The sequence below is a fragment of the Watersipora subatra genome, chromosome 1 (genome assembly GCF_963576615.1).
Source record: "Watersipora subatra chromosome 1, tzWatSuba1.1, whole genome shotgun sequence".
Lineage (NCBI taxonomy): Eukaryota > Metazoa > Bryozoa > Gymnolaemata > Cheilostomatida > Watersiporidae > Watersipora > Watersipora subatra.
In genome coordinates, this window is record NC_088708.1 from 18,099,555 (window position 1) to 18,123,990 (window position 24,436).

Consider the following 24,436-nt stretch of genomic DNA (forward strand, 5'->3'; position numbering starts at 1 on the left):
GCTCGTTGCTGACAGGTACCATCCTGTTTATTCGGCCAAAACTTGACCACTTGGAGTGATACAATTGCATTTATATAAAAAATCATATAAGCTGTAACCCGGAGACAGGAGCATTATATGCTTGGATACAATGGCATTTAATATTTTTGTCTGACAAACAAATGCCATAACATATCGTAAGAAGATGGATTGAGCAGTCTGGTGAGGTAGGAAACTGGGCCTCGGCTTGAGGAAGTGTAGTCTACAGTGAGACTATCGGCGATTGCAGAAAACAGACAGTTTCTATTTAAATCTTTAAATTGACATTTGATCACGTAATTAGAAAAGAGATTCACTATCTTACTCTATTATAAATGGCAGAGCCCCGGTGACTGCGTCAATTGACTTCTTCTTTACAGACAATGGAGACTCCATTGACCAAGAGTTTTGTGCCCAAATCCATTTCTGACACAGCTTTCAAATACCGCCTCTTCTACAAGTTGTTTGACGACGTTAAAAAGGAAAAGAGAAGCTGTCTCCTAGTAAACATGGATACTAAAGAGACGGTCAGCAACCTTGAAATCTTAGCCCAGGTAGGTTAGAATATGTCAGAGTTACATCTTTCACTTGTGCTGACTTATTAGCGTGCATGGGGCTCGGTCTAGCATCACTACCCTCGCTATAACATATCATATTAGCTGTACAATGTATATAAATTATTGCTAGTCACTACGCCATATATATACAGACACAGGTATGAAATAATGACACATGGAGTTTTCTGGAAATATACCTTCTTATACAGCTCTAAAATTTTTGTATATGTGTAAATGTCAAAAGACTTACCTGTTCGCATCATACAGAAGGTATGCATGCATGTAGATATCTTAGAAATATGACTGCCTATGTAACACCAAGTGTATGTATACATGTAGAGATTCAAGAAATAATTTTGTTTATTTAACCTAGGATTTATGTGTTTAATGATGGTCAGATAGATTGGACACTCTGTAAGGTAGCAAACTGGGACTGAGCTCGAGCAAGCTTAGGCTATAATGAGTTGACCAGTGATGTTGATAGCGGACGGTTTCTACATAAATCTTAATTCACATTTAGCCATGTAGTCGGGACAGAGAATCGCTACCTTATTCTATTTGTGAATGGCAGAGCTCTAGTGACTGAGTGAATTGACATCTTTTTTCTGTAAACAATGGAGACTTCGTTGATCATGTATACATGTCAGTTTTAAGAAATAAACTTGTTTATGTAACACTAAGCTTTATGTTTGCAGATAGTATGGCTTCCTTGATCAAGAGTTTTGTGCTCAAGTCCATACCTGTTCTCAATGATGTCGCAGATATCATCTGTGACATCGAAAACATAAAAGTTAGCATTACATAAACAAGTTCCTTTCTTAGAAATCTACATGTACTATATATGTAATCGGTGTGTTACATAAACAGGCTCGTGTCTAGGATATACACATGCATATTTACCTTCTAAATGATGTAAACAGGTAAATTGTTGGAAATTTCCATGCATACATGAGTTAAGAGCCATATAAGCAAATATATATTTGTAAATTTCCACAAACTTCATCATGGCGTTGCGTAATATATGTTATGCAACGCAATGATGAGCTATCACTTGCTTATTTAGTTTATAAAAAAGTTCCTGAACTCAACTATAGTGTTAACTATGTATAGTATAAGTTTGCGCACAGTCCATTTGAAATCGAGATTGTTCTGGCAAAACAATGGTTCAAGGTCATTTAGTCAACTGCTTTTAGTGTTTCTCGAAGCTCTTGGTTATCCGGCAAAAAATTGAACATTAATTAGAATTAATTCAAATGGCTATTTTTTATGCGTCCAGTTTTGAATTTAGAATGCTTTACAATTAATATCAAACAATTAATTAATTATATTAATTAATATTAATTAACCATTAATATTAAATATTACATTGATATTAAATTAATATTATTAAGAAACTAAAAATTTATATTTTAATATTAAAACTTTATTAATTTTCCCTCAGTATTGTTCCACATTTTAAACATTCACTCTGTAAAGATGATCTTGTAATGCCAAACTCACAAGGTCATCTTTACAGTTGAAGGTTTACAAATAGTTGGATAATCTGTGGTTTTACAAATTGCTTAGGAACATCAATTTAAAAAATGACTAAATTTGAAAGCAGAATAGTTATTTCATAGCTAAATAATAAATTTAGCTATAAACTGAAGATGCATAAGTCAACAGTTTATGATGCAATGACTAGTTGCAGACAACTCCACCAGTATAGCGGCCTTGTGCAGCCATCAGAAGTGATTCAGTAAAACATGTGCACTGTAATTTTACTCGTTTTTCCAACAATTGACTCAATAACAAATGGTCATTTCCTTTCTCACTGAAGATTTTATAGCGGGCAAGAAATAGCTCATATTATACAATTACATTATTTAAATAAGGGCTCATTGAAGAAGCAAATGTCATGACACCTTGTGCTGAGTCACTTGAGGCGTATAGTACCCGAAAGTTCTGATTACATAATCAAGTGGTAATGTCCTTTTAATACGATCAGTACTCTGACAGTTGAGTGTGCTGTGCGTGCCCAGGTATAATAACTATGTACAGTTACTCCGTAACCCCAATGAGTGATTGTTTGGTGCAGTCGTCACTTTGTTGGTTTACCAGGCGTAATGTCGCGAGTTTGAATCCTGTGCAAGGCAATCATTTTACCAGTCATCAATAGTGGCTTCACACAGATGAACAACACAGCTCTTATTATAGTAAAAACTAGCTGAATGCCCGATGTTGCACGAGTAATAAAAAATAAAGTATTTGCATACAAAATTTATTTTCAATTGGCTGTTTCTTTACTGAATGAATTGGAGTAACTTAACTTTGTCTAAATATTTACTATAATAAGAGCCATGTCCATCCCTTGAAATCAGTGTTAGGACAAAAGATTGCATAATAATCTCTCACGCAATGGTGATCTTCAAGCAGGCGAGCTAAAGCCTGAGACACGCTATTTTAACCAATCAACAATAAAGGTTGGCAGGTGTAATAACTATGACGTGCACAATTATTACACAGTATAGCCAATTGGATGCAGAGTGCAATGGATAGTACGCCTGTTCACAGAACTGGAGGTTCTGAGCTCAAATCCAGTGCTAGGTAGATTTCTCGTTCCTAAAACTTGATCGCTATGACTGGACACATGAATGACACACAAACAAACACTGAGATTTATATAGATTGTAATGGCTCAAGCTCTAGAATTCTCTCCAAGTTTTTAATTTCTGCAAACTACAACTTGGTCAATTCATTATTTTACTAAATGATTGAAAAATAAAAGCATAATGATTGTTAAAATAACAAAATAATTGGGTAAATCTTTAGTATTAATGTTGAATGAAAACTTTTTTTATTTGCAGCACTTTTTTACCAAAAGTCAATTTAGGTGCTGCTTTTGATCAGTTTTTTGTCAGCTAACTCGAGTTAGACGAATGCCTGTCAGAGTGCAGATCAGTCTGCATTAGCTGGTTTGACAGAGAACAAATTAAGTTATGATGCTTTTTCTGTATCAAACCAATGATATACAGCCCAACATAGGGGGCTGTATATCATTGATCAAACCTAGTAGCGTTTTCTAGTTATTGAATACAAGGTCAGGAGCTCTAGATTACTAGACCACGACTGTTTTTTATTAGTAAGAAAGTGAAATAGCTTACGATATTAATTAGTGGTTACAGAGTAGGGTTCAGAGCACACCCTGTTGCTATTGGAGTTGTTTGGCATTGCCTTGTGATCAAGATCCTATCATTGGGGGAGTCAACTCAAATAGTGTTTTCTGTTTTGTTGTTATGATGATATACTGTGAGTATACATTTTATAACAAGGTTATAACAAGGTTATACCTATCTGATGAAACCTTCTATTTGCACAGTCGGAGGAGTATGCAAAAGGACTGCTGAGATTGAATCTGACACCTGGCATCGATAATATTGCTTTGATTGGCTGCTCAACTTTTCAAGCTTTAGCTCTATTTGCTGCGGCAGCAGAAATTGGTATCGGATTTGCTGTAAGTTTTATTTTGTGCTGTGCTGCAATAGTTGGTTGTTTATAAGTTTTAACTGAAATGATTCGACATCAAATCTATCAACTCCTTATTATATGATAGGGACTACAATTCTGTTGCAGCATTTGTTTATACACCCCCCTAGAGAAGAGAGGATAACTACTCAAATAAAGTTGTTAGCCCCTAAAGTGATTGTGTGTGGAGAGGGTGCGGGAGGGCACAATGCCTCCGCACTCTTTTCTCTTCTTGATTCTGAGCCAACAGATAAAATCTCTGGCAAGTGAGTCACCACCATCATCCTTTTAAAAACTTGATTTAGTTGTATTTGCAGCGCAATAAAAACAAGTAACGCAGTCAGTTTTCAAACCACCTCCTACAATAGTTAGGCATAAGACACATTTTTATCATACAAAAAGTTACATGCTCAAAATTTTTGTTCAAGTTGTTTTTGCAAAAAGATAACAGCTGTCCTTTCTGTAGCCTGAAATCATAGTCAGTGGTAACTCTAATCTGAAAATGACTGGTGCCAACTCTGTAATCTGAAAATGACAAGCATCTTTTCCACAACCTGAAAACGTGGCATGCGCTACCTCTGCAACTTAAAAGTCCTATACATAATTAAATTATTATAAAATAAAATTTATTTTAATAATATAACTTGTTAGATATTAGACTTGAACGAGAATTAGTAGTCTTACATCTTAATAATGTTCCATCTACATGTAATTATGAAATCTCAAGCAAGCATGTGTCTCACCAAGCGCATAGGAATGTATGCACTCATTTGCATAAACTACTCACCATTGTTTTGGTACAGGTTACCATCCCTGGAGCACATATTCTATGACAGCTCCTACAAAGACAGATCTCCTACCCACAAGTCTGTGAAGACTCTGTATAAACTGAAGGAGCTTGGAGAGACTGTGTCAGATGATCAGCTGACTGAAGCTAGAGAAAGAGTTCAACCTGACTTTGTCTGCCAGCATCTATTTACTTCGGTAAATGTTCTCTAACCCTTCTTTGTCATGAAATAGCTCTCTATAAACTCTAGAGTACATTTTTAACTTTTTATAAAATCCATCTCTTTGGCTGTAGTGACTCCATCATTTAGAAGGATCGCTATATTTATAGAAGAATGAGTAGTCTAGAGAACCTTCTAGAGTAGTCTAGAATCCTAACCTTCCGATGTACTAGCAATGCTAGTAGTTGGTTACAAGGCATACCAAGTAGTGTCACACTGATAGCTGGTTGTATTATTATCAATTTCAATACGTGTAGTGACACCCCTCAGATGGCACTGCAATGTCATTATGGAAATAACAGTGTCGCTCTCATTCTGTAGTGATTCAGTATCACTGTTTGGAAGCGAAACATTTATGCAATGTGCATTGTCCAATGGGCATTACGATGCGCATTGACCTTGTGTTGACACTTGTGCGTTCACAAAGCTCTCGCTTGACCTTGACATAAAGCGTCGCACAATCATCAGTCTACTGTAGCGCATTTTGAAGCTACGACCTGGTTCTCGGTCCAGCATAGTACTTTGTCACTGGCCAAACTAGTTATCGATACACTATCGCTGTATGGAAACTTAAAATATAGAAGGCGCGTTAGGTGTTCAGATATGTTAGTAGCAGTATAATTTAGTGCTCCAAGTACATATAAGGGTGCTAGCAGTCTTGAAGAATAAGCTAAAGAAATATCTGACTCAGAAAATTGACTAAGTATGCTTTTATTGAGTTAACTATCAACCTGTTAGCACTGCCATCTACCTGTTAACCCTGGTATTTAATTGGTTAGCGCTGATATTAGCCTGTTAGTACTGATATTAATCTGTTAACACTAATATGAACATTTTAACATTGCTATTATTCTGTTAATAATATTGCTACTAACCTGTTAACCTTGATATTTACTTGCTAACATTGCTATGAACATGTTAATATTATTATTAATCTATTAACACTGCTATTAACCTGTTAACACTGCTATTAACATGTTAATACCGCTATTAACTTGTTAACACTGGTATTAACCTGTTAGCACTGGTATTAACCTGTCAACACTGGTATTATCCTGTTGCACTGGTATAAAGCTGTTAGCACTGGTAGTAACTTGTTACACTGTTATTAACTAGTTAACCCCAGCATGAACTTATCAACACTGGTATTTACTTGTTAATACCAATATTAACCTGCTAACACTGTTATTACTTTTTACACTGCTATTAACCTGTTAAAACTGTTATTAACCTGTTAACACTGCTATTAGCCTGTTAACAGTGCTAGTCTAGCATTTGTCAATCATGGGCAGAATGTATAAGCGATACATTTTTCATTTATTACAATCAATGAATTAAGTTAACCAAATTCACAAGTTCCTACCAACCTTTAATCATTCATGAGCTGTAGCAGACTCTTTAGTCAATTAGCATACGTATTGTTGACAGGGAAGCGCAGGTCACCCAAAATGTACCTCTAGGGCTCAGGAGGCTATTGTCAAGTTGACAAGCGTTGGCCAAGGACCTTTGCAGGTTAGTGAGCAAAGCAATTAGGCTGAAATCGAAATCATTGCCATTTTTGGCTAACTTGTTTGGAGAGCAGCCTTGGCCTAATGGTTTAGAAGGCCTGACCTACTAACAACAGGCTAGGGTTTAATTCCCAAGAAAGGCCGCTGGTGGTGACAGAAATGACATCCAACCTTAATTTACTCTCTCTGCAACTGGGAATGTATTCAGTCATTGGGGTTCCATTGCCACTGGACTCCGAAATGTTCAGCCAAGATTACAGAGCCATCGTTTGTACAACAATACTCTTTAAAAAACACTCACAGCCTCTGCTTGCAGTAAACTAAGCAGACATCATATACTTGACCTTCAAGGGCTGCTCACACACTTGGAGTTTGAATGATCCAGTAAATTCATTATGATAGTTCATGAAACTAAAGGAAATTTATCCTATTGAATGAGTAAAACAGCTTTGTAGATTACATAAACTATAGGTTTATCACTATTATAGATTTTATAAATATTGTTTTTCTTTTGAAAAATAGTCTAAAAGAAGCTTATGTGTCTTATGCTATTAGACAACGATGGTGATGAACATGAATGTTGACACCATGGCGAGTTATGTCTACCTGCTCTACGGACTCGTTGGGTTGTGTGGTACCATCATTACCATACCAGAATCATATGAAGAGAACCCAATGAAAAATCAAGGAAAGATTCTGGTGGAAACCATAATAGAAAAGAAGTGAGCTAATAACATTCTGGTCCAATAGAGTTGTTAATATTTCCATACCTTCTGCTCTACTTGCTGAAAATTCTGTCTTATCCTGCTTGTTATATTTTGGTGTAATACAAACTTTATGTTTTATGAATTTCATATATTTGGTTTGTAGCATAGTCATTGCTTAGCTCATTAACTACCTCTATATCATACTGACTTTTAGGGTCGAGCAGCTGATTCTGACCATGAGTGCTTTGGGAGCAATTATAGACTACATAAAGGAGAATAAGATATCAATTCCTCATCCACTAAAGAGGGTTTTTTACAGCGGTCAGATTATTTCTTACCAGTTCTTAGAAGACGGGGAGCAACTTCTAAAAGGAGTGCATTGCGTATGTACATGTATATTAATGCTAATTAATTACGTTAACTAATTTAATATCATGGTTAACAGAACTCCAAATGTATTTACTTAGTAGCATAGTTATCAGAACTCTGAGTGTATCTACTTAGTATCATAGTTATCAGAACTCTGAGTGTATCTACTTAGTACCATAGTTATCAGAACTCTGAGTGTATCTACTTAGTATCATAGTTATCAGAACTCTGAGTGTATCTACTTAGTACCATAGTTATCAGTACTTTAGGTGTATCTACTTAGTACCATAGTTATCAGTACTTTGGGTGTATCTACTTAGTACCATAGTTATCAGTACTTTGGGTGTATCTACTTAGTACCATAGTTATCAGTACTTTGGGTGTATCTACTTAGTACCATAGTTATCAGAACTCTGAGTGTATCTACTTAGTACCATAGTTATCAGTACTTTGGGTGTATCTACTTAGTACCATATATAGTTATCAGAACTCTGAGTGTATCTACTTAGTATCATAGTTATCAGAACTCTCAGAGAGTATCTTTGATTTTTTATGACTATTTATTACAAAATGATTGCTGTAGCCTAATATTATTTTACTTTGAAATACTTGTGTAAACAAATTAAAACTAAAGACGTGTGCTATAGTGGCCAATGGATACAGTCAAGGATATGCCAGCAGCAATTGTCGTCAGTAGTATCCGCACTAATATTTATAACTGAATTCCCCTTCAAGCTGCACCAACTTGATTAGGTCAAGGTCAAAAAATAGCTAGATGTCTGCATACATATTAAGTAAAGAGAATGGGATGTTGTAGTCAATTTTAACTGTCTAGGTACCGTCATTGAATACAAATAGAGTTCGCCCTTTCTCTTCCCGCTGACTTATACATTGACACAAATGTATAACTTATAACCTATAACCTATGACCTATAACTTACACTTGTGACCAAATGGAGCAAACAAAAGTGTACATAAAACTATTAAAACTAAAAAGTTAATATAAAACGAATAAAAAAAACAAACTGATATAAGTTGTTAGTAGAAAGCTGATGTTGTTATGAAAGCATGAAAACTTCAATTGCATACTGTTGCTATGGATACATTTCTGGCAGATCGGCTATGGAATGACTGAACTCATTGGAATTGGAGCAACATCTTTCATAGACTCTTCAAAGAGAAAAGTTTGCACCAAAGAAGCTCGGCTGCTGCCATATCCTTTCGCTACGGTAAACTAAAGTGTTGCTTGTTCAACTGTAGGGATTTAGCATCATTCCAGTATTTCTGGAGTTCTGCTAACTTAACAAGACTTGTCATCATATTTTAACCCGAGAGTAAATAGCCGGATACACCCAACATTTATTATTTACCGGTTACAAGCTTGACCTCCTTTCTTATTTTTTACTTTTTTTAAAATTCTGATTCCCTTGATTACATCACAAGTTCACTCATTGCAATCAGAGCCATTTAATCGGTTTAAACAATATAACCCTTTAAACCTATGTATTGTTAATTATAGCTAAACTTGTTTTGTTATTCAGTTTAGCAATGTTAAGCTTAACATGTTAACATACTCTGCAGCATGTTAACATGATGACAGCTGATGATGGTTTAAGGTATTATATAAAGAAACTATGTTTACATAGAAAATATACATGAATTAATAGAATTTCTAAAATTTGAAGAGATACTTAATACATTGCTTGATATTTAGCAAGTGCCTCTTGTTAAACCACTTAAATTCTTACTTAAGAGTTACTCTGCTCATCTCAGTCCCAATTAATATGGCAGCACATCGTAATTTCCTACCAATAGTTACCAAATACTTGTTTAAGTGTTTTTAAAAGTATATCTAAATGAGCTGCATGCCTATAGTAAAATGGTATCAAAAATGGTATCGCGGCCTAAAATCTGAAGCAATATTTGAAGATTTAGGGTTTGTAGTCTACATTTTATCGACACTAGTGCCCTGACAGTCTAGTGTATTGCGAGAGATTGTCAGGATGTTTAACTGCCTATATGTACAATTATTGCAAAATATAGCATCCAGTTGATTGGCACAGTTGTTAGAGCGCAGGTCCACCATTCTGAAAGTAGGGAGTTTGAATCTCACACAAGGCAATCTTTTTTCTCAACCTCCAACCGTGGCTTTGGACAGACGAAAGGGCATGGCTATTAGTATAGTAAATACTAGTAACCAGGCAATCTGGTGCATCTTAAGAGATCGTCATATGTAATAAGTAATTGCACAATTAATCTTAAATGTAGAAAAGTGGTCGAGTGGTGCTGATGTATTGTGCTTGACTGGGAGGGTGGATATCTGGATTTGGTTGCGTGCAGTGTAATCATTTTTCCAAACGCTTTTAGTTTCGCTTCGGACCTACGGATGCGGCTCTCATTATAGTAAAGATTGAAGTCAGTTCCTATAACCATTTGCGAAGGTATATTACATGTGCTTGAGTTGCAAGAAATAAACTTACAATGATAACTTTGATGATCGCTATAGGTGAGGATAGCGGATGAACAGAATAAGACTTTAGACATCGAGCAAATTGGAGAGATTCAGGTTAACAGCCCGCTGGCAATAAAGGAGTACAGGCTAGAAGAAGAACAAACCCAAAGGCTATTTTCCCCGGATGGATTTATCAAAACTGGGTCTGTATAAAGTGTTATGGGTAAACAATTTTTCACGTTATGAATATTTGCAGAATTCTAAGGAGGAAGCAGCATTAGCAACATTACTCAATATTACAATTTCTAGTAAGATCAATAACTTGTAAGTGTAATGATAACATGTCATCTGCTGAGTGTGTAATCATAGTTCTAATGAGAGACTTGGTAAGTCTATGCTATGACTAGCAAATATAATGAAAAAGCATCAACTTTTTTTTAATTTTAGGGATGCTGGAATCATGTTTCCAGATGGCACATTTAAAGTTCTCGGAAGGATGAATGATAACGACAGGTTTAAAATATATGGCAAGGTAGAATATTCTGGACCCATCGAAAACATCATCTCTCTTCACCCAGAAATCAGTCAAGCATACGTAAGTCTAGTTCATAGATATATGGTTTATATATCTATGGTCTAGTTATATAAATTGATGACATCGTGGGCCAATGAGAACCAATTTGTAGTGGCTGACTTCTGATTGATTAGCAACACGTTTCTTAGTTTTCTACTATCTGTAATACTAGAAATCCTAGCTAGACAAGAGCCATTCCATAGAAACTTCCGTAGAAGACAACCGTTGGCTGCTTGTGGTACAAGCAGCCAACATTTCTTTCCTTACTGGCATAACTTTCTGTAGATACAGTCAATGCACATACAGTAAACATATGCGAAAGTACAGGTAGCTTACAGTTGCTGTACAGGCAAGCCAACAGGGGAAAGACCCCCTCAGCTCTCTTTCTCGCAATATTAATCTTTCCAGCAAGCTACCATGTAGTTAGGGGAATACAACTTCTCTTCTAGCCTAAGGTTCTCTATTTTGAGAAGCTAAAATTAAATAGATGAACTAAAGCTGTATTGTATGCGCTTCTCACTATCTAGGAATCGCACTCTATGACACATTAATTACACAATCTAAGACTACACGGTCTGCAAATGTAGATGGATAGTACATAAACTAGAATGATGTAAATTATTAAAACAAAAGAAAAACAAATACCGTATGTTAAAGGGAAGCCGTTTATGTATGTTTTCTACCAACATAGATTTTAAGCTAAGGAATAAAGATTAAAAGAATAACTACAAGATTTTAGATACAGTGGATAGAAGAGATGCGACTTCTGACTGTGTTCTGTCCTTACTGAAGGCAAGAATCGTGTCAAATTGATATCTGGGTGAAGCCTTTTCCAGAACTTGTAATAACAACATGCTTTAGGCAATTAAATAGGATGTCTTTTGTCTTGGTGGAAATAGTAAGATCAAGTGTTGAGTCAGACTGGTGAGAATTGGTACGATAGCTTATCCAGAATCTGCGCACTCACCAAGATACTCTAACGAGGAGTCAGTCTATTAAGTGTTTCTATGGAGTAACTAGGCTAAGGCTAGAATATTTAGGCTATTCTAATCAAATCTCATAGACCTATTATCTATACTAACTATACGACATAGACCTATTAACTATTAAGTATAGTTAATAGGTCTATGTCAAATCTAGTCAAGTAGCAACTTGGGAAAAATACCTCAACCTCAGTTCAGCTAACAATGAATGTCAATATCGCCTGTCACAAAATAAAAACTACACTTTGACAAAAGTATATCTGTAAAGTGGATATAACAATTTTCTGTGAATTTTAACAGTCATGAAGCAGGTGTGAAGGACGACTTGATGATAAAACAGCTACATAATGAACAATAAAATGGAATAAAATAAGTCTAGGCTGCTAAAAAAGCTAGAAAAGACTTATTCTTTTATTGGTGGGCAATAGTTGCTCATCAACTAAAAGGAGAGAGCTGTTCATGCAAGGTGGTGTAGATGATGAGCAAGTTGTTAAAAAAATGGAAATAAGGTACAGAGAACAGCGAGAGCATGGTAACAAGAGCCAGCTCTGATTAACTTACAGAAACTATTTAAAATATTTATCAAAGATAAGAACAGTGAAGAAAGCAGGGTTGAACTTAGTACATACCAAACTGACAATAATCTGACCACAATGCTTATCATTGGCTGGTTATGAAAAAGGCAGCAACTTGGTCAATGTCTGAAATCTCTTTAGGTGGTGACTGGCAAGCGAAATGACTGGATTGGAGATGAAATCACCTGCTGCATTCTGTGAGTCTTAAAAAATACTAGATGAACAGAAAATGTTTTTGTTGTGGAATTTCAGCAGAACTAAGACCTGCATGTTATATTATAGTGAAAAATCTGACAAACAGAAATTATTTGTTCCATGATGCAGAGGGTCTGCTTTGTTTCGTTGATTTTAATGCTATCTACTTTATGTAATTTCAAAAAATCACATTACATTTCACTATATGACTGACCATGGTGGGTTAGTCTGAATATGTTGTTTAGGGCATACCCGTTGTTGTAGACCTGGTATTGATTTGCACATGAATTCTGTTTTAGAGCTAAAGAAAAGTCAAAGAAGATACCTGAAGATATGCTGTTGGAGTTTTGTAAAGCGAATGGTGTAAGTTCCATACACAATCATTAATTGTACCTTTACTAACCGAGGAATGAGTATAAAAAGTGTTGTACTGTTAGCCATTGCAAAAGCAAATATTTCATGAGCATGATAACACGGTTTTAAAAAAACTATCGAAATTGTTTCATTGATTTCTTAGAAGCATTCGTTGAATATGTTACTAAACCAATGCAGTTATTCATTGTTTAGTCTCTCGGACGGCCTGAGTGTTACAGTAGTTTCCTCCATCTTAAAGATTTTCATCGTCTGCTTTTTATCTTAGATGTACCAAAGGCAGCAGCCAGCCAGAATTCTATACTTTGATGAATTTCCAAGCACTCACAACGAGAGAAAGGTAAAACTCTAATTTCTTGATGGTGGAGTAGTCTAATATATGATCCAACGATCTAATATATAGTCATAAGCCATGGTCTAATTATCTAGTATGTAGTTTAACACATGGTCTAATTATCTAGTATGTAGTTTAACACATGGTCTAATTATCTAGCAGGTAATGTAACACATGGTCTAATTATTTAGTTTTTAGTCTAGACAAGGTTCAATGATCAAGTAAGTGATCTTGTATCCAATGGTCTATTATCTAGTTTAATATGAGTTGAATTGGTGAGAGGTCACATACTCTTGTGATTAAAAATCATTTTTAATGATTTAAAAATTTTTAAAATTGAACATAGTGACATTTTAGTTGACATACTAATGTTTCTTAAAGCATTAGTATGTCATTGTATTAGTATTCCTGTTATGCTGCCATTAGGCTATATTACTTTTAACCATACAAACTTTCTCCTTTCTCATACCTTTTTCCTTTAGTTGAAATTGTTTTTGCATTTTTTATTTTTTGTTTTTTAGTTACTTAGGAGCTCGTTTCCTTGATAACTAGGGTGCCACTCTGCCAAATCTCTATACATCTATAAGAATGGTGGAATTATTATTATAACTGATGATTTTGTTACAAACTTTTATATTTATATTTAGTTGTCTGAATATCACTTTTATTATTAATAAATAAAATTCATTTAAAGCCTGGTTCTACCATTTTGCTTATTGCAAGCAAAAATAATACAGGAGCCAACTGATCAAGTAAATCAAGGTATCTGTTGATAAGAAGTTCATTAGACATCTAGCTGTAACATTTAAACAAACCCTGAGCTAACCATTCTGGTGTACAGATATCCAAGCACAGAATAGGAATACAAGTGAGAGAGATGATAGCTGAAGATGATAGTTTAGGCAAGTGTCAGTGGTTCATAGACCTTGAGAAGTCAGGTAGGTATTTCTATTTATGATGATTCCCTATTTTCCTTCCTAACTCATAAGAGCTGGTATGTTGATCAAATTTAGGGTGTGAAAAGTGAAACAATTTAGCTTCTGGTTAATAGCAGGTTGGATTTGTAACTACTTCGTAATCATGATGAAGATAGTGAATATCGTAGACCTTACTATCATTTTTTGTGTGCATTTATAAATTCCATTTAGTCATTGTGTGTCTGTTGGTTTGCATAAATGCAATGCATTCCTGCATTTTTTGGGCGATTTTGTTCAAAAATTGTTCAGATATTCTTCATGCCTTTATCCAGGTTGGTAAAATATTTTTCCCGGCGATGACCGGAAAAAATATCTAGTCATCGCTAGGTTTACAACCAGTAAACTATAATTAGTTAACTGGTTGATATAGGAGTATAAAATTTCCCTGTTTTCTGCCTTTTTTCTGCCTTGTGTTAAGATAGGTAATAAAAATGAACTATGCAGTGAGATATGGTTTGAGCAGCTGTCATCAAATGTTGTAGGCAGAACCTATTAACCACCCAGATGTGATCAGAACCAAGAGACTTCGACCAAAAGACAACAAATTTTTTACTTGAAATAGCATTTATGTATGAAGTTCTATTATTTAACAGTAAATCTTAGACTAAATGTGTATATACACCATTACAGCAGCATTCATTTATAACACTGGTATGGAAATTGACTAACATTATCTACTTGTGAGCAGCGGAAAAGAACGCAGACAAGGCTGCAGTAGACACATCAGCTCCAAAATTATTAACTTTCACAAACATCCAGCTATCTACTAATTACTACTAACAAATACCTTGTCTGACTTGTTACTATTATGCTTAATTTCATAGATGAACTGATTGTTTCCATAGATTAATCCATACTTTTCAGACTCCTTCATTTTTTCAAGTGAAATTTAACATCAATGGTGCATTTAGCTTGAACTATATAGCATGCTCGACCTGAGAGAAATACACAATTATTAAAACTATTTACTAAACTATATACAGTGTCTCTCATTAGTGATACTAAAATCATATGCATCGATGTGTGTGCTTCCTGGTATAACTCATCATTTTGTTTGTAGCAGAATTTTGTGAGGCTCAAATGCATTAAGTACATATTTTGGAAATTGGAAACTGTCACCATTGTACTTTGTAGTTATTGTGTGTTGCTGTCTTACTCGAACTAAACTGCTTACATATTGTTACTTGATTTTCAATATACATGTATAAGAGAATATATATGAAAGTGAAACCCTTTCTCAGTTATCATATGTTGAGTCTAAAAAGGGAGGCTGTAATTTGAGGCTGATATTGCCTATTTTACTCTTGCAAGTAATTTTCAGATAACAATTACGTTTGGTTCAAATCTGAAGCCAGAATTTGTGTAATTTCAACTAACAGACTTTAGCGCTTCTCAGCTCCTTTTTATGCCACAGCGAGTTTGCTTTGTTGTTACGATTTAATCAAATCTTATACTTTACTTGTGTACCATTGTGGAGACAACTCCTTTAGAGTCTGTTACTTGAAGACTAGTAACTCTTGCTAAAAAGTCATTTTCTTAGCAAACCATCTTTTGGAACTTCCATAACTTGCCAAGGTATTGCTGATTTTTGAGAGGTCAGTGAATAGTCATAAAACAACTGACCCCAATAGAGTTGGAGACCGGTTGAAGAAGAAACAACTTATTATAATTCATAATTGTCTGTTAACCGCAACAAGCTTGTCAGCTGATGATGCTATGGTGGACCTTGGCAAATATTCAAGACCAGCATTGGTATGCAGAGCACCTGTTTGGCAACACCCCTCATCCTATTCCTGTTTATCTCATAGATAAGACACGGTGTTGGTAACAGTATACAATGAATAGCATGATTGTATCGTGCCAGTTGAAGATACCTGATAGGGTTTTCGGTGAATGCACGCTAATCAATGAAGAATATTTCTTTAGTTACCAAAACCAAATCAGACAATCAGTGGATGTATTTAAACATTCTGATATCTTATATTAGCACCTGTTGGGACTGCGCGATCGCAGTCAGAGACATTTGCACTGCGGTATCTGTTTTACGTGCTTTACGATTCAATATTTAACATTGGTATAATTTCTTTCAGCATTCAAACAGAAAACAAGATTATCTCCAAGAAGTCAAGGTAAGGTTAACCATTTTTTTAAAAATACAATGCAAGGAGCAGTCATAAAATGATACAAAGACATATTTTAATTACTGTGAGTAGCGGTAAATGTAGTGTTTTATTGCTAAAATACAAGTTGATAATCTTCAAATAAGTGCAAGCCAACACGCAATGTGCTGCCATCACACAATGCGCTGCCATCACACAATGTGCTGCCATCACACAATGCGCTGCCATCACACAATGCGCTGCCATCACACAATGTGCTGCCATCACACAATGTGCTGCCATTACACAATATGCTGCCATCACACAATGCGCTGCCATCACACAATGCGCTGCCATCACACAATGCGCTGCCATCACACAATGCGCTGCCATCACACAATGCGCTGCCATCACACAATGCGCTGCCATCACACAATGCGCTGCCATCACACAATGCGCTGCCATCACACAATGCGCTGCCATCACACAATGTGCTGCCTATAGTGAAATTTGTAACGTTTTGGAAAAATGGTCAAACAGAATAACCGTTCCACGCAATCCATGAACCATTATTAGTGAAATGACATAACAAGTTGTCTACCTTATTTTTATGGATAATCAAAATAAAGTTGAAAGCAATTTTTAAATTGATGTTTAATAGCTTATAATATACAACATATATACAGCCATATATATATATAGCTATATATATATATATATATATATATATATATATATATATATATATATATATATATATATATATATATATATATATATATATATATATATATATATATATATATATATATATATATATATATATATATATATATATATAGCTTATAAAGCAATCCAATTGCTAAACTTAGTTGTACATTTGTTGAATAGAGTTAGCTGCGCATCCGGTGAAATTTTCTCAATTGAAAAAATGCAAGCGTGATAGCTATAATAGAAATGATTTGTAGAGTGGATAGCAAGAGATATGACAGCTTTGTTACTGATAATGTAGAATAGAGCTGTTAGGAAAACTGCACGTAGACCTTGAAGAAACATTATACCTTCACATTTCGACGCGTTATCTACTAACAAAACCTCAGCCAAAATGCTAAAATATAGTTGTCCACAATCTAAAATATTGAATTATGTTTTATAATTTTTACAACTTGAGATGTATTTTTAAAGAAGCTATTCTATTTAACTTGTATTAAAGTTAAAAGTATTTTAACTTTAATACAAGTTCGGCTCTGATAACTCTACAATTTATGGAGTAAGAAAAAAAGTGCAATTATCTTTTTAGCCAAAAATTAAAAAATAAACTTTTATGTGATTGTAATAAAGGGAAATTAATAATATTTGCTACTACATAGAGCTATGGGTAGTAAATGGTGAGATCAATGATTGCTACACCACATGTCTATGAGAAGGTAAGAGCTAATAAATTAAGCTCTAGGCCTATAATAGATGTTTAAAGTAAAATGGCACAGACCAGTCTGTTGAAGTGAAACTGCTGCAGGTAATACAATCGCCATGCAAGCTCCACTTACAAAAAGTTACATGCGCATTCCTGGAACTGGACAGGCTAACAAACATGACCTTCTCCATAAAGTATTCGCTGAGACGAGAAAGGAGCAGAAGAAGTCATTGTTTGTGAATATGGACACAGAAGAGAGAATCAGCAACCTTGCTATTCTGAAATTGGTAAATGCTTTTACATTGGTCGTTTTATTTGAAACTATCTATACCACGGTGTAACCTGTTAGCAGAAGTGTAAATTGGTGATAAATTATTTGCGATGTTATGTACATGAGTCTGTATATAAGTTACCATTGATCAATTTCAGCCATGTGAATGTGGCAGCAATAATGATAAGTTGAAAGTTTTGTTGGCATCGAAACCTGACAGTTTTTGCAGTTTACAAATATGGATCTAACTGTTGTTTATTTATTAACATAGGGAGAGGAATATGCAAAAGGACTACTTACTTTGGATCTCACTCCTGGTGTGGACAGCATTTCTTTGATTGGCTGCTCAACATTTCAGGCTTTGGCGCTATTTGTTGCCGCATCAGAAATAGGCCTAGGATTTGCCGTAAGTTTAACAGCTCACGATTATGTATTAGATTTGCCAAATGGACACCGGCTATGAGCCAAAGAGAGCGCAGTACTAGCTGGTATTAGTTGCTGGTTGTCAGTAGTTTGTAGTCACATGATTTTAACCCTTTTGGTTCTTAATCTGCGTTTGATCGAACCGCATGGGTTTGATGAGGCTTTCTCAAAGATTCGACCATGTTTTATATATATTTATAAATCTGTAATTATATATATAACTCTCAATGCTTGTTTGTCATCTGTCTGTCATTTGTGTGTCCAGTTGTAGCGATAAAGTTCCAGAAAAAAAATTCGTTGCATGATGGAATTGAACTCAGTACGCCTGTCTGCATAACTGCAGGTTCTATCCATTAAACTACGCGTCCAACTGGTGATATGCACTAGGAGATAATTGTGCGCATACTTATTGCACCTGCCAATCTTTAATCCCGATTGGTTGAAATTGCGCGCTTCACGCTTTAGCGAGCATGCTTGAAAATCATGTGCAAAAACTTGGCCAACAAAAATGGCCCAACTTCTTGGCTTGTATATTAAAATAGAAAATTACTACTCAGAGGTGAGTCTCATGTTTCATTGGAAGAAGATCATAAATGTTTAGTTTTTAGTGTTATTACCCAAGTGATATTCATCTTTGCTTTACAAAATTTGGTAGATAATATAATACTCACAGTGTTCAACATTTTAAGGCAGCAAACTTGAATCAATATGCGTTAGATGATATTTTAAACATTAAATTTTTTATTTTTAAAATTGTGTGAACAAAGGATCTGATGAGGTTAGTTTTATTGTAACCGACTTAAGATTACTGTTTCCTTACTGATTTCAAAACATTAAAATCTGCTTGCAAGTCAATTTCAAGCTTGCAACTAAAACTCAAATTATGTATGTACTCTAATGACCTGTGGACATTGTGGACCTGTGGACACTTCATAAACAAGTATGATACTTAGAAACACACATTAAATAGCTCATTAGAAATATATAATTATAGTCTATTTAAAAGAAAACATTTGTCCCCAACTCATTACAGGTTCACACAAGGAATTAGTTTTTTTTCTTCATTATCTGTAGCACCTCTTTATTCACCCTCCTAGAGAAGAGAGGATAACTACTCAAATGAACTTGTTATCCACTAAAGTGATTGTGTGTGGAGAGGGTGCAGGAGGGCACAATGCCTCCGCTATCTTTTCTCTTCTAGATTCTGAGACAACTGGTAAAGTTTCTAGCAAGTGAGTCAATGTAACCTTTCAATTATCTTTGACAGTTTTGAATCTAAATAACTTAAAGATAATGGGGAGTACTACCTACCAACTTTGAGATTATTCAAATCGTCTAGTTTATGATAAAGTTAAATTAATGGTTATCATATTATAACGATATCATATTCCTATTGTATTATTCCATCTCTACCGCTTCTCGCAGGCTACCATTCCTGGAGCACATATTCTATGACAGCTCCTACAAAGACAGATCTCCTACCCACAAGTCTGTGAAGACTCTGTATAAACTGAAAGAGGTTGGAGAGACTGTGTCTGATGATCAGCTGACTGAAGCTAGAGAAAAAGTTACACCTGACTTTATCATTCAGTACCTCCTAACCTCGGTATGATCGAGCAGCTGTCCGAGGCATTCTGAAGTAGCAGTGCTAGTAACAGTATCAGTAAGATTAATATTAAAAGTGAGATAAGCTGTCGCGGGAGCAGTAACAGTGGTAGTAACAGCATAAATTAAGGTAACCGCTGCAGTAGCCATAGCAGGAAACAGTAGCAGTAACATTAGCATTAGCGGTGGCATTGGTACAGGCAGTACAAGTAAAAGTGACAGCAACAGAAAGTTTCACTGATAGTAGCAATGACCGTGAAAGTAGCAGTAACAGTGGCATTGATGTTGGCAATAACAGTAATTCTTGCAAAAAGTAGCAGCAACAGTGACCGTGCCTAATAGTAACAGCTGCAAAAGATTAAAAAGAAAAGTGTCTGTAACAATAACAGTAACAATAACACTAACACTACCAGTAGTAGCATTAGCAGTAAGAGTAACAGTAGCAATATTAGCAGTAGTAACAGTAACAGAGTAAAAGTAGCAATAATCTTAACGGTAACATGTGCAATGAGCGTAGCTATCGTCTACAGAGTTAACGCTAATCAATGTCATGATATGATTATAAACGACTTCCTTTGTTTTCTAGGGAAGCACAGGAAAACCCAAGTGTGTTTGTCGAACTCAAGGCAGTATTGCAGAGACTTTATGCGATGGACCAGTGTTTGGAAATGGTACGTATGAATTTACCTGGCGTTAGCTAATGAACAGAAAAACAGATTTTAGACTCCATTACAAACAGGATGGTTATTTATTGCTGTGAAACTGATGGTTCCAATTTAGATTAATGTACGAGATCAAATTCTTTATGTTCTCTACAAGCAGTGTCTTTGTGTACATCAAACAGAAATTTTAAATATAGAATAATACAGGAAACAATGAAATTCCTTTTTACAAGTTTTATAATGTGCAGATGAAAATTCTCCAAAGCTGGTCTCAGTTTGCTGGAGGCGATACCAATGTCTGAATTTGTGCTCAAGGTTTAAATGCTAACAGAAAACAGTTCCCAGCCTTTACAGTTTCTTTTATATTACTATTGCAGTTCATATTAAAAATGCACTCAGCCAGTTCATTTATGTGATATACAGGGTGCTAATTGAAACAATACCAGACACCTTGCTATATACATAACTAGCTGTACCAACCGGCGTTGCCCGTGTAATAGAAGAGTATTTGGACGGAAAATTGATTTATATTTATAGAATTGATTTGTATTTGGTATAACAACATTTGCCATTCTAACTTTCAAACTACATATCATGAGAAAAATAAAAACAACTGTAAAGGTTTTAAAACTTTGTCAAACAACTGTACCTTTCAAGCTAGTAGCCTGGCATATTGCCAATGAAAAATTTCACTAAGCTAGTTAATAATGTTAGGCCTCCAATGACGGTAAGCCATGACTTTGAGTCTGCATTGTTGTCCAGCTCAGCTGTTCTAATAATAGCTATAGCCGGAAAACAGACGGACTTTGAGAAATATATATATACTAGCTGTGCCACCCGGCGTTGCCCGGGTAATAAAAAAGTCTGGACAGAAAATTGATTTGTAATTAACATATAACAACATTTGCCATTCTAACTTTCAAACTACATATCATGAGAGAAGTGTTTTGTGTAATTGAAATAAATTATGAGAAAAATGAAAACAACTGTAAAGGTTTTAAAACTTTGTCAAACAACTGTAACTTTCAAGCTATTAGCCTGGCACATTGCCATTGGAAAATTGCAGTAAGCTGCTAGGCTTCTAATGATGGTACTCAATGACATTGCGTCAGCATTGTTGTCCAGCTGCAGTTATTCTAATAATAGCTATAGCCGGAATGCAGACAGACATACGACACATGGACATACTTTGAGAAATATATATATAGATATAAGAAAGATAAGACTAGAAATTCCACTGTCATACAGCCCACGACCAAAGAGATATTGAAAAAAAAGAAAGGGTACTGATGGTTGAGAAATGCAATATTAGCAGTCAAATGGCACTGCAGTGCAATAGAATAACTGCAATGGTAGCTGTAATGTACTGGATGTGGGTGTTATTATATACAACAAATAGCAATAATGAAAGGAAAAGATTATATGTTTATATCTCTCTCTCCCTGCAATAGGAGAAATACAATATTGGCCAATATTAGAAGTAAAATGCACTGATATTATTAGAATAACCAATATTATTAATATAGTAATAATACAAAACCAATGCACAATTTTGTTTAAATTTCAAAACGTCATAGCTAGCAATATCAAGAAGTTGTGGTATTTATATAGATTTTTACAAAATCTGTATTACGTAGTCATTGTTCAGTAGTCATCCAAACTTATAATTAAATATTGTAATAATCTCATAAGAATCGTTAGAAAAAAATATCATCATCATTTCCTTTACTTACACTGCATTGGACATTAGTTAGAATACCAAAGTACTCAAAAGTTTCCAAAATGTCAGTTACTTTGAAATCCGCAAAAAAGGAAACGATTTCTGTACTTCTACGTTAATTACAGAAACCTTCGGCAATTCGACAATGCTATAGACTGGTGAAATGTGCACGTTATTTTTTCGTGAAATGCGCACAACTTAATGGTTCTATTCTCTGTCGCTCGGCGTTTCGTTTTTCGGTCTTAACTTTTATTAAACCAAGCTTTTCAAGCGTTTTGTGACGATTTTCGGCCAAATTAATCTGTCTATATGTGTATAATCCGATCAGATGGGTAAGTTTTAAGAAACTGTCGACAATTTACAAAGACTTGGTAACATATTTAAATAGGCTTTTATGTGTCTTGTATCGTCATTATACTTTAATGACTATACAAAACGATGGTTAAATTTGTTGATGAGATTTCGAGACAAGGGTTCGTCTCATTGACGAAAATTATTCATCAACAATGAGACGAACCCTTGTCTCGAAATCTCATCAACAAATTTAACCATCGTTTGCTCACTTACGAAAATTATTCATCAAAAGTTGTGTGCACATGCATTTATCATAAAAACTCTCAAACTTTGCTCCCGTTCGTTTGGTCGTGGGATAAGACAAGATTTTCAGAGCATTGTATACAGAGTTCCGTGAGTAAATACTGAAATGCTATATATCATCTACTGACAGCGACCCTCGTGCCTAATATGAATGTTGACACTGTCGGGAGCTACTCATTTCTTCTCCTTGCTCTCGCCCGCACCACTGGAACCATCATCACAATACCAGAGACGTATGAAGAGAGACCGATACAGAAACAAGGAGCAATGCTCACTCAAGTTATTAATGAAGAAGAGTAAGATATAATGACAATTCTAAAGAGCTACATTGATGAGCTTTACTAGTTGATGTCTGGGGTTTACTGTATAAAGTGCAACAGATGTAACAGCAGTGTATAGCGAGGCTAGAGTACAAAGCAGTATACATTATGACAAAGGTATAGCGCATTGTACAGTGTGACTAAAGTGTACTACAGTGTAATGTGTGGATAGGGAAATAGAGTGGTGTACAGTGTCACTATGGTATAAACTAGTGTACAGTGTCACTAGGGTATAGAGTAGTGTACAGTATCACTAGGGTATAGAGTAGTGTACAGTATCACTAGGGTATAGAGTAGTGTACAGTATCACTAGGGTATAGAGTTGTGTACAGTATCACTATGGTATAGAGTAGTGTACAGTATCACTAGGGTATAGAGTAGTGTACAGTATCACTAGGGTATAGAGTAGTGTACAGTATCACTAGGGTATAGAGTAGTGTACAGTGTCACTAGGGTATAGAGTAGTGTACAGTATCACTGGGGTATAGAGTAGTGGACAGTATCACTAGGGTATAGAGTAGTGTACAGTATCACTAGGGTATAGAGTGGTGTATAGTACTACTAGGGTATAGAGTAGCGTACAGTATCACTGGGGTATAGAGTAGTGTACAGTATCACTAGGGTATAGAGTAGTGTACAGTATCACTATGGTATAGAGTAGTGTACAGTATCACTAGGGTATAGAGTAGTGTACAGTATCACTATGGTATAGAGTGGTGTACAGTATCACTAAGGTATAGAGTAGTGTACAGTGTCACTAGGGTATAGAGTAGTGTACAGTATCACTAGGGTATAGAGTAGTGTACAGTATCACTAGGGTATAGAGTAGTGTATAGTATCACTAGGGTATAGAGTGGTGTACAGTGTCACTAGGGTATAGAGTAGTGTACAGTATCACTAGGGTATAGAGTAGTGTACAGTATCACTAGGGTATAGAGTAGCGTACAGTATCACTAGGGTATAGAGTAGTGTACAGTATCACTGGGGTATAGAGTAGTGTACAGTATCACTAGGGTATAGAGTAGTGTATAGTGTCACTGGGGTATAGAGTAGTGTACAGTATCACTGGGGTATAGAGTAGTGTACAGTATCACTATGGTATAGAGTAGTGTACAGTATCACTATGGTATAGAGTAGTGTACAGTATCACTAGGGTATAGAGTAGTGTACAGTATCACTAGGGTATAGAGTAG

At 35.3% G+C, this 24,436-nt stretch overlaps 2 protein-coding genes across 2 annotated transcripts; one reads left to right on the forward strand and one right to left on the reverse strand.

The window, feature by feature from the left end:
- Positions 1 to 401: 401 nt before the first annotated feature.
- On the forward strand, positions 402 to 13,173 carry LOC137406878 (uncharacterized). The gene is made up of 13 exons (XM_068093510.1): positions 402 to 572; positions 3,934 to 4,068; positions 4,188 to 4,345; positions 4,883 to 5,063; positions 6,515 to 6,598; positions 7,150 to 7,316; positions 7,516 to 7,684; positions 8,786 to 8,899; positions 10,177 to 10,325; positions 10,570 to 10,717; positions 12,396 to 12,451; positions 12,749 to 12,812; positions 13,090 to 13,173. The coding sequence occupies exons 1-13, from the start codon at positions 402 to 404 to the stop codon at positions 13,171 to 13,173; spliced, it is 1,680 nt and encodes a 559-aa protein (XP_067949611.1).
- Positions 13,174 to 16,367: 3,194 nt separating this feature from the next.
- On the reverse strand, positions 16,368 to 17,763 carry LOC137406955 (mRNA decay activator protein ZFP36L3-like). Its single transcript, XM_068093578.1, has 2 exons — positions 17,721 to 17,763; positions 16,368 to 16,729 (listed from the first exon to the last, which is right to left on the reverse strand). The coding sequence occupies exons 1-2, from the start codon at positions 17,761 to 17,763 to the stop codon at positions 16,368 to 16,370; spliced, it is 405 nt and encodes a 134-aa protein (XP_067949679.1).
- Positions 17,764 to 24,436: the final 6,673 nt, after the last annotated feature.

Excerpts from the sequence above, each read along its gene's own strand:
- LOC137406878 (XM_068093510.1), top strand. The coding sequence starts at position 402 with ATGGAGACTCCATTGACCAAGAGTTTTGTGCCCAAATCCATTTCTGAC. Across the intron at positions 7,317-7,515 it reads GAAACCATAATAGAAAAGAA|GGTCGAGCAGCTGATTCTGA; the intron begins GTGAGCTAATAA and ends ACTGACTTTTAG. Across the intron at positions 10,718-12,395 it reads CAGAAATCAGTCAAGCATAC|GTGGTGACTGGCAAGCGAAA; the intron begins GTAAGTCTAGTT and ends AAATCTCTTTAG.
- LOC137406955 (XM_068093578.1), bottom strand. The coding sequence starts at position 17,763 with ATGGCGATTGTATTACCTGCAGCAGTTTCACTTCAACAGACTG. Across the intron at positions 16,730-17,720 it reads AGTTTCACTTCAACAGACTG|GCAGCACATTGTGTGATGGC; the intron begins GTCTGTGCCATT and ends ATTTCACTATAG.